The sequence below is a fragment of the Rhinoderma darwinii genome, chromosome 4 (genome assembly GCF_050947455.1).
Source record: "Rhinoderma darwinii isolate aRhiDar2 chromosome 4, aRhiDar2.hap1, whole genome shotgun sequence".
In the NCBI taxonomy this organism is placed as follows: Eukaryota; Metazoa; Chordata; class Amphibia; order Anura; family Rhinodermatidae; genus Rhinoderma; species Rhinoderma darwinii.
In genome coordinates this window covers 76448806-76460415 of record NC_134690.1, presented here as the reverse complement: position 1 = coordinate 76460415, position 11610 = coordinate 76448806, and the positions used below count along the sequence as shown (strand labels likewise).

The 11610-nt window shown below is 42.3% G+C and overlaps 1 protein-coding gene across 1 annotated transcript; it reads left to right on the top strand.

Moving 5' to 3' along the window:
* The first annotated feature begins 3249 nt into the window (after positions 1–3249).
* Positions 3250–9017, top strand: LOC142760423 (speedy protein 1-B-like). The gene is made up of 5 exons (XM_075863611.1): positions 3250–3328; positions 6046–6104; positions 6404–6486; positions 8505–8673; positions 8763–9017. The coding sequence occupies exons 1-5, from the start codon at positions 3250–3252 to the stop codon at positions 9009–9011; spliced, it is 639 nt and encodes a 212-aa protein (XP_075719726.1). The 3' UTR covers positions 9012–9017.
* Positions 9018–11610: the final 2593 nt, after the last annotated feature.

Below are 11610 nucleotides of genomic sequence, written 5' to 3'. Positions count from 1 at the left end.
ATCACCCCATTTCTTCAGTTTTACCCTTCATAGTGGCACCCCCCCCCCCACCCCGGTTTCCAGGGAACTACAACATAGTCTGATTAATTGATTACACAATGCTGTCTCTTCATTCTCAGGATCGGCAGGGGTCCCGGAGATCAGACCCCACTAATCAGAATGTTATGTCGTATCCTAGCAATATGCCATAACACTCAATTATGAGTAAACCCCCTTAATATTCATAGTGTATACATTTTATACCGCAGTGCAGCTGTCCTGTGATTCTTCTTTTTTTATTTTCAACCAAGTTTTAAAATTTTCTTTAATCTATAATGTGTGTAAATTGGGTCCGGGGATGTGGATAATGTTAGAGGGGTGCTTATTGTGTTTTTACTATAATATATAAATATATTCCTGGTCTCTAATGTAAAATCTGTAGCAGGGCCCTTTCTATACCATGTGTCATTTATAATACTGGTGTCTTCTTATGGAAGAGTGGATTTTGGGCCCCCTATGGCAGTAGATCCTGGGTGTGACTGCTACCTCTGCACCCTCTATATAACGTCAGTCCAGCACACCCACTACGTGTTTATATTAATTAAGTTTTTGTAACATCTTCTTCAGGAAACTTGAGGCCATCAGGCTTATTAGCCATTGGGCCCATGACTGTGTGGCACGGAAGGGGTTAAAGGAGGGATATATCCTGCTAGCGGTGGGTCTGTCCAAGATCAATTTAGGTGGGCCACAGGACCTATAGGGATAGAGGGCACCCGCCCAGGGGCGTAACTAGGAAAGACTGGGCCCCATAGCAAACTTTTGACTGGGGCCCCCGCCTCCCCTGGGTGTCACACAACCCCCCCCCCTTGTAGATAGTGCCTTTTTTACAGCCCCCCTTTAGATAACGCCATACAGCCCCCTCTTTAGATAGCGCCATACAGCCCCCTCTGTATATAACTCCATACAGCCCCCTCTGTAGATAGCGCCATACAGCCCCCTCTGTAGATAACTCCATACAGCCCCCTCTGTAGATAGCGCCATACAGCCCCCTCTGTAGATAACTCCATACAGCCCCCTCTGTAGATAGCGCCATACAGCCCCCTCTGTAGATAGCGCCATACAGCCCCCTCTGTAGATAGCGCCATACAGCCCCCGTAGAGAACGCCATACAGCCCCCCTGTAGAGAACGCCATACATCCCCCTGTAGATAACGCCATACAGCCCCCACTGTAGATAACGCCATACAGAGTCCCCCCTGTAGATAATGCCATACAGCCCCCTTTGTAGATATCGGGCTGGCATACGGGTATAATAAGAAAACATTATTTTGAAAATACTTAAATAAATAAAGCTGTGCCCGACCCTCGTGTCAACCCACGTTTAAAAGTTTAGTTGTGTGTCGTTCAAATTACTTGTATGGTTTATGTATAATCCACCCTAGCCTGTACATGGTACAGGTATGCGCACAGTCAGTTACATTCCCAAATATTCATGGTAATTTTCTCTTCTATTTAAGTTTCCCAGGAAGAGGAGAAGAGATGGCGAGGAAGAGGAAGAGAGAGATGGTCACTCTACATGTGGAGGAGACGTCAGTACAAGATTTTATATCACTGCAGTCACTACATACCAAATCCATACTTAGTGTTACAAACCATTACAAATCTAATGTATCAGCTTCTTATTAACCTCTTCACCCATGGGAATAAACACCCTATAAGGGTGACGCGTCCTTCTACCAAGGTCATACAAAGCTTAAAGGGAATGTGTCGCTAGAAAATTTATTTTTTTCTAGTTAGACAATTAGTATATAAATGATTACACATTGTTCTAATTTTTTTAATTTTTTCACAAGTCTGGAAATATTATAAATTAGATTCTAATTTATAACATTTCCATGTGCTGGTAACTAGAGGGAGCAATTCCCAAAATTGCAGCATTGGCATGTGGTAAAGCAACCTCATTGCCTTATGCTGCAAAATTGGAGAAGACACACTCTTTCTAGTGTCCCCAAACAATCCCCCTTCTTTATCCTGGCTAGTGCCAGGAGAAAGGAGGGGGTTGAATGTTCAACTCTCCTACACTGTGTGCCGCCATATTTTGAGCGAATGCACAATGTAGGAGGATTAGATACCGTGGTAATCACACAATATAAAACGAACATACACAAACATAACTTACCTGCTCCTGACGCCACCGTCGCTGTCGCCGCCACTGCCTCCGCCCCTTGCCCTTGCTTCTTAACATATGAACGGAAGCCGTGACCGGAAGTAGTCGTCATACTGTCCGGCCGCGGCTTCCGGTCCACATGAAAATGGCGCCGGATGTCGCTCTGCCGAAGACCTACCTTTTGGTCTGTGTGGGAGCGGCGCTTCCGCCGTTCCCACACAGACGGCATACACTATAGTGAATGGAACGGCTCCCGTTCGCCTTCTCTATGGGGATGTATGTGCCGTATTCCATCTCTGTATGTGTCGTTAATCGACACATACAGAGATGAAAAAAAAAATGGCAGCCCCCATAGAGAAGTAAAAGAAAGAAAAAAGAAACACAAACACGCAAATAAATAAAATGTATTTTAATGACATACTAAAAGCAATAACATATAAAAAAAATTAATTTGTGACACCTTCCCTTTAACTAATGCTCTGAGAGGTACTAACCCCAGAGACATACCACCAGGAAATGTTCTTAAACATGGATTTTACTAAGATTTCCCTGTCATTTATTCATTTCATTGTAAACTTATTAGCACATAATTGTCTGTATTTTATATTTTTACATTGGACTGCTGATTGTAATATCTATTTCTTCGCCAAACATGGACTCCTTGGATTGCTTTTCAGGGTTCTGACTCCTATAAAGACATTATACGAGAGCTGAGTACTGCGCGGCAGCCTGAGTAGCGCTCTTTACTTTGAGGGATGTCATGGTGGGACACCCCACTCACTTTAATCTGCTCCTCACCCTCCTCTATTTCTTTTTTTTTTGTAACTTTCTCTTCGTTCTCTGTACTCTTATGCGGCTGTTGAATCCGTCCTCTTCGTAGGGGGCCTGGAGTCATGTAGACTACTCTCCTGCGTGGGAATATTGGCTTTCACAGCAGTTCTTTATATGTACGCTGCATTTATACTTTCTGTACTCTTATGTAATTCTGTACCCCAAATGTTTTACAAAATGGACCTTTTCGATCATGAAAATAAAGATTTTATATTTTTACATTGGACTGCTGACTGTAATAACTATTTCTTCTATGACAGTTCGCTGACCTACATGATAGACGAGTGCCGGAAGAGGAGGAAGGAGCATACCCTGCAGCCAGAAGAACGGACTGCTTTCTACAATCTCCTCGGTAAGATTCACTGCACCTTCCAATGATTTCTGACCAGACACAACGAGGGGGATTTATTAGGACTGACGTTTCATACCCTGGTCTTAGTAAACAGTTCGCTGGAGTAGGATGCCACACATTTAATAAGAAGCTAATTTCTCATAATAATTTTGCCTCATCTTTCAGCTGGCCATTCACCACAATCGTGGCGTAACAATTGCACTCACAGGGCGTGGGAACGTGACCGCAGCCCTATCCCTTTTCTCCCAGGATCGGACATTAGATAAATATATATATGCTCACCGCTCATCTTCTCCCTATGCCCTCTCAGCATGCTGCGGCTCATACAACATACAGGATCATATATGTGATGCAGCACTCAACGACCTCAGTGCTGCATCACATACAACGCTCTACGCCAGTGCCTTGTACGAGCTGTGGTCCGCAGGGAGAGCCTAGGTGGGGAGAAGCGAAGTGGAGCGTTGAGGTGAATACATTTTTATTTTATTATTTTGATGTATTGTCCGATAGGATGGGAGGGGGAATTTGATCACACAAAGTGTGATTTACATTTATTCTCATGTACAAACATATGACAACTTATTCTAAACATAAGCCATCAATATTTTATCAGTGAGGGTCTGGCTCCTGGCACCACTATAGTAAGCAAAGTAAAGGAGCTGCAGTGTTCCAGCGAGTGTTAGGCTGGGTTCACACGACCTATTTTCAGATGTAATGGAGGTGTTTTACGCCTCGAATTATGTCTGAAAAAACGCCTCCAATACGTCGGCAAACATCTGCCCATTACTTTCAATGGGCTTTACGATGTACTGTGCCGACGACCTGTCATTTTACGCATCACTGTCAAAAGACGGCTCATAAAATTACAGCCTCGTCAAAAGAAGTGCAGGACACTTCTTGGGACGTTATTGGAGCCATTTTCTCATAGACTCCAATGAAAACAGCTCCAAAAACGGCCGTAAAAAATGCTGCGAAAAAGCTGCGAAAAACGCTGCTAAAAACGCGAGTTGCTCAAAAAACATCTGAAAATCAGGGGCTGTTTTCCCTTCAAAACAGCTCCGTATTTTGATACGTTTTTTGTTAAGCGTGTGAACATACCCTAATAAATCCTTTACTGTTTACTCAAGCACAGCGCCATACATATAGTTGTGGCTGTGCCTGGTACTGCATTTCACTGCTGCTCAGTCCCAATAAAGTGAATGGGACTGATTTGCAGTATCAGACATAGCCACAACCATATATATGGTGCTATGCGTGGGTAAACAACAAAGGGGCCGTTGTTTATCCCTTCTCCCTGCTTGCATTCTGGGCCCTAATGACCAAGCAATATTTTAAGTTTTCCATCGTCACATTCGAAGAACTATAACCTTTTTATTTTTGCGTCGACATAGCTGTATAAGGTCTTGTTTTTTACGGGACGAGTTGTATTTATTAATAGCATCATTTGGGGTACATATAATTTATTGATTAACTTTTATAAACTTTTTTTTGGGGGGGTAGAAGAAAACCTAAAATTTTGCCCATCTTTTTTGCGTCCTAAATCTACGCCGTTTACCGTGTGGTATAAATTACAAATAACTTTATTCAGCGGGTTGTTACGATTGCAACGATACCAAATTTGTATAGATTTGGTATGTTTTACTACTTACACAGTAAAAACACTTTTTTTTCAAAATTATTTGTTTTTGTGTCTCCATATTTGAAGAGCCGTAACTTTTTTATTGTTCCGCCGATGCAGTTGCATGAGGGCTTGTTTTTTGCGGGACGACTTGTAGTTTTTATTGGTACCATGTTGGAGTAGATGCGACTTTTTGATCACTTTTTATCATGTTTTTAAGTCAGGATTCACAGAAAACAGCAATTTGTCCATTGTTTTGATTTTATTTTTTACGGCGTTCACCGTGCGGGTTAAACAATGTAATAGCTTTATAGTCGGGGTCGTTACGGATGTGGTGATACCAAATATGTGTAACTTATTTGCTTCATTCTGGTTTTTTTAATAGTAAAGCATTTTGTAAGGGGAAAAAATGTGTTTTTAATTTAATTTTTTTTCACATTTTTTTTAAATTAACTTTATTCAACTTTTGTTTTTCACTTGTCCCACTAGGGGACTTTACTATGCGATCATCCGATCGCTTTTATAATACACTACAATACTTTTGTATTGCAGTGTATTACTGCCTGTCTGTTTAAAACGGACAGGCATCTGCTAGGACATGCCTCTGGCATTACCTAGCAGGTATTCACTACAGGCAGACCTGGGGGCCTTTATTAGGCCCCCGGCTGCCATCGGAGACACAGACACTCGGCGATCTTATCGCCGGGTGCCGGTGGGATGAGAGGGAGCTCCCTCCCTCTCTCCAAAACCACTCAGACCAAAACCACTCGAATGCGGTGCACGCTATTTAGCGCCGCATCTGAGGGGTTAAACGGGTGAGATCGATACTAATATTGATCTCACATATTCAAGCAGGGTTGCCCCAGCTCTCAGCTACATCTGGCAGCTGAGAGCAGGGAGATTTAACGGCTCCCTGCTCTGTTTATTTATCCTAATGCAGCGCAGTGAAACGGCTATTGCATCAGAATAAAGCCCACTAATGACCGCCTTGAAAAGGCTAATCGGCGGTCATTAAGGGGTTAAGCATTTACTTAACCTTTAATTCTTTGTATATAAACTATTTTGCATTTAAAGAATTTGAAATAAACTTTTTTCGTAGATGATGAGCAGATCCAGCTGTTTTTGGCCAAGGACATCTGTTTGAGGATTTCGGACAAGGTAATTTTATAATGACAAAACAAATAGACAATCAGCCAGATATAGACATGACTGACAAGAAAGATCAGATTTGAATAAAAGGGTTTATGTGGCATTACGGGATATTCTACTTTACATCTACATCCTTGGTAAAATAATAATATTAGATTCAGAACAATGAGGATAAACCTGTGATTTATGTGTTGGGATTATGGACCGACATTAATAAACATATAAATAGAATCACCACATAAAGATAAGACATAAGAAGAGACCATTTCTCTATCTCCAAATTCTAACTTCTTGTCTTCTTCCACTAGTATCTCCTGGCCATGGTCCTCGTGTATTTCAAGAGAGCCGGACTGCGTACCGAGGAATATAGAGAGAATTTCTTTGCATCCCTGTGAGTATATTCACGTATCACATGTTTGAAGGAATACGCTCAAGTAGTTGTGGATCATGTGCTTTCAGGGTCACCATCAGGGCAGTACAGCTGGTACGGCAGTCAGGGGCCCGGCCACAATGCTGAAAAAAAGGGGTCTGCCCGCGTCTTAGTAACTGTAAACATTTCTATCAGGGCCCCAGCGTTAGTTACTTGGAGAAAGGAACGGACCCTTCCGTTCCTTCCTTGTAAGTAACTGTAACGCTGGGACTCCGAGAGGACAGTAGGGGAAGCTGCTGCATGAGAAGCATGAAAGCAGCTCCGTGTGGAGAGAGCCGCCCACCAGACATTTAAAAATTGCGGCAAAACTGCCTTATTTGTGCCGCAATTACAAAAATTACATGAAAATAATAATGGAACAAAACATGAAAAAAACTGTGCTTTTAGGCTATATTTTCACAGAGCAGTTAAATCAAGTTTTTGCTGAGATTTTGCAAAAAATTGCATTTGACTGCACTGTGTAAATAGACCCTAAAGGCCGTTTTACCGGCAGATAATCGGAAGGTGCAGCCAGCGCTGTTCAACGAGACATCGTTAATTAAGGCCCGTTTGCTCCTGTCACACGGAGCTATGGATGGAGACGAGCGGTCGTTACTCGGATCCCTCGTCCCCATACGTTATTATCATTTACACAGGGAGATGTGATGCCGACAACGATAATATTTCACTTATTTAAAAGGATACGACCAGTAGATGATCGTTCATCTTGTGTTCGCTGCCCTGTTTACACGGGGCAATTATCGGCAACGAGCGTTCTGTCAATGCCTATGTCTCCTATTTTTGGTGCTGTTGAACACTGAAAATCCACTACAAATTACAATTTGTACAATTTATGTGAATTAGGTTTTCAAATCCGCATTCACATGCAGCAGAAAAAAAATCTGCATGGGCTAATTTAGGGCATTCTGCTGATTGTTAAATCAGCAGCATGCCTATTATGTTGCAAAATTGGCACGCATTTCACCCTTTACAATGCAAAGGGTTAATTTGCTGCGAATCCTTAGCAAAATCTGTAAAGGTAAATTCACACGTAGCATAAACACTACGGATTTTCCACAATGGATTTCATTTTGGAAAATCCGTAGCGTAATACAGTAGCAGCAGCAGAGTGGATGAGATTTGAACAAATCTCATCCACACGCTGACTAAAAATATACAGAAAAACAGTTCATAAATTGACCTGCGGTGCGTTTTTTTAATCCGCAGCATGTCAATTTATGCTTTGGAATCGCTGCTTTTCTGTTGAGAGTTTTCCCAATTGGATTTAATGGGGAGGTAAAACCCGCAACAAATAGCAGATGTTGCAATTTTTGTGGTGAAAAAGCTGCAATGTCAGGGGCTTCCCAATGCCGGAGTCCCCAGACAGAGCATCACAAGCAGTCTGCCCGTGGACTTTGGCCCAGGTAAAGCCCCTGACGTATCTGTTCATTTATGGATACGGATATGGATACCGTTCCCCAGGCGACGTATCCCATTGTGTGCCATATGTTTTGGCTGAATTCAAAAATAAAATCCAGGGTATCAACTGGTCACTGACTGCTTCATGGTTTCGTTCCCTATAACTTGAACAAAATCAGTTACTGCATATAACGTACAAACGTGAGCGCCCCACTTTCCGTTACCCACCCACGGTAATGAAGGGGGGACCCAATCTCTTTGGCTGTATGGGGCCCAGAAATTCCTGATTGTGGCCCTATTCGCTTTACATTAGCTTTATCCCTTATAGGTTACAAAACAATTATGGTCATGTTTTAGCAGTAAAATAAAAATATTTTAACATTTTAATATCCAAAAGACAAAATATCAAACCTATAGATTACACTATGTAGCCTTCTGACTTTGGGGGGAGGGGTCATTCTAACATCCTTGGACACCATCGCTATCATTTATAGTAACACAAGTTTCCTTTACATTGAGATATATAAGTATACAGTGCTCTGCTCTTCCATGTGTCATTAATAAATTATTATTTTTTTCAGATTTCTAGCGAACCAGTTCGAGGAGGACGAGGACTTCAGAGACGAGATCTACGCGTGGGCCTTAGGAAGTGACTGGGAAATGAAGACAGAAGAGCTGCATCACCAACGCGACCAGTTGCTCTGCCGGATGGACTTTAGAGCGTGGGTGGCCCGGACCACATGTGATCTGGTCTGTAATAAAAAACAGAACAAGTGCCGTCTTTGATTAAGAGTCTGTGATGAGAAGCCAATTTTACCTCATTTACTATTCCATTTTAGATCATGGCACAAGACCCTTTCCACTGGGCATGGATGAGAAACAGGCAAATCCATCACAGCTGGGCCATACGTGCGTCAAGGAGAAATAAAGAGGAGTTTTACACCCGAGGCCCATGGAAGAGCGCGCTGTCCTGTGCCCGTTGTAGAAACATCATTTTGCATCCGTGCATGTGGAAAGTGGAAGGAAACATCATTAGCCGGATAGACACAGCAGTGGACCCGGAGACACCGATTGAGGTCCCTGACTAATAATAACGCTGGTAAGTAAAATGTTGGTGTTATAAAGAAGTAGGTAGGAAAAAATGATCACAAAAGTGCGAAGTAAAATGCAGTAATGGATCTTCTAATCCACATGTTGCTGAACGTTTTCTCTTGTACCTCTATTCCCACCCAGGAGGTTCTGCTGCCTGATCCACAAGAGAGATGAAGACCATGATGGATGACCAAACATGAGGAGCAGGTAATGTATAACACATGCATGCACGCACACAAAAACACATAATAAATACATACACACTAATACTTACACACACACATACATAACTATACACAATCATACTCACTGACACACTGCACATAGTAACACAGTCACTTTTTACATTTTCTGGCTCTATTCCTTGTATGGGGGAATCCACATATACACATGTATACTGTACACGCGCACATACGTTATATAGCGTTAACCTCTCTTAGTATGCCAGAGGAAGGACAGTACAGCGGCCATGGTTTCCCTGCAGGTTTCCTCCACTGGGGGTTTTGCCTGTCCTGAGTGTCGCTCTACGCTCTTTGTGAGTGATGGGAGGTAACACACAATCACAACACACACACATACACACAACAATAAAATTCACATAGTTTAACACTCCTTACGTTGTCTGAGTCATTTCTTGTATGAAAGTGACATATGGTGGTCTGTGTGATGGGTTTGTGATAATGTCCTCCCTTCTGATCGCACTGGAGAATTTACTGACACTATGTGAAGGACGTCCGCTCATCATCGACATTCAGGAGAGGCATCAGCAGAAGTCTACAGGAAAGAAGACATTTACTAATCAATGAAGAAATGCATTTATTGGATGTAAGGTTCATGGGTGGGCGTTAGTTAAATTGTAAAATTTAAGAACTTTCTAAATAGTCTTTATTTAAAATGTTCTACCATTTTGTTGCTCTAGAGTCTGTGCAATTCCTATACATAGCTGGCTGTGCTGCTGCTTTTGTCATAGATCTGACAGCTCACTGCTGCCTCGGGACTGACATTATCTGCTCTCCCCTCCTTTCTTTCAGTGTTAGGGTATGTTTACACGACAACGCAAAATACGTCTGAAATTATGGAGCTGTTTTCAGGTGAAAACAGCTCCTGAATTTCAGGGGCTTTTGCATGTACTCGCGTTTTTCGCGGCGTCTTTTACAGACGTAATTGGAGCTGTTCTTCATGGAGTCAATGAAAAACGGCTCCAAAAACGGCCCAAGAAGTGTCCTGCACTTCTTTGATGCGGGCGTAATTTTACATACCGTCTTTTGACAGCGACGCGTAAAATTACACCTCGTCTGAACAGAACATCATAAGACCCATTGCAAGCAATGGGCAGATGTTTGCAGACGTATTGGAGCCGTCTTTTCATGCCTAATTCGAGGCGTAAAATGCCCAAATTATGTCTGAAAATAGGCCGTGTGAACATACCCTTAGAGATACCAACAGAGAGGGGCGGGGGTTATAAACTATATTAGATACCCAAATACAGTGACAGCCACAGTGTGCCTAAATCTAATGACAGCCACTGTGTCATCAAATGCAGTGACAGGCACAGTGTCTTGAAATACAATGACAGCCACAGTGTCCACAGATTTAGTGACAGCCACAGTGTTCAAAATATACTAACAGTCAAAGCGCCCCCAGATATTGTGTTAATCACTGTGTCCCCCAAATATATTGACAGGCACAGTTTCCCCCGATATAGTGATAGACACATTGTCCCAATTTTGAAAACCAAACTGAGGGCGGCTGCAGTAAAGGCCCGGCAAAGCTTTACAAGGAGGGAAACTCATCATTTAGTGATGTCCATGTGTTTAGACTTCCGACAGTCAGTGACTTACAGCCAAGTATTAACAATAATCCTTATATCTATAGTGATGGTAGTTTGACTCTATATGCAGGGATCATCTGGTTTTATTTTTACACCAAATACTCATCTTATTAACAAGAAAATATCCCAGGTCACACTTCCAAAAAAAATAGGTGAAAAGCTTTGATATTAACCTTAAAGAGACTCTGTCACCAGTTTATATGTGCCCTATCTCCTACCTAATCTGATAGTTGCTGTATTGTAGATAACATCAGTTTTATTTTTTTAAAAGAGTCATACACTTCTCTTCATTCATGTTCAGCTGTACTCACAGCACAGCGTGATCTCGCGAGATCACGCTGTGCTGTCACTCCCACAATAACTTTACCGGATTGTCGGGAGAATGAAAAGACATCTCCTCCTGGCTGGAGGCGATGTCTGGTCATTGACCCGTAGGTCCGGTAAAGTTAATGTGGGAGTAAGTGACAGCACAGCGGGATCTCAGCGACTATCAGATTAGATAGGAGATAGGGCACTTATAAACTGGTGACAGAGTTTCTTTAAGGTTAATATCAAAGCTTTTCACCTAGTTTTTATTAGATGAGAATACCACTTTAAAAGATGCGGATTGGTTGGATGCACTGGAGTATCCCTTTCTAGTATCTCCTGCTGTTCACAATAAGAAATTATTGCTACCTCACACCAATGCCACTGCTTAGAAGGGGTTGTAGTCCATCTACCAATTGTCATAGATGTATGGCAGTCAACGCCGACTTTTGGCACCT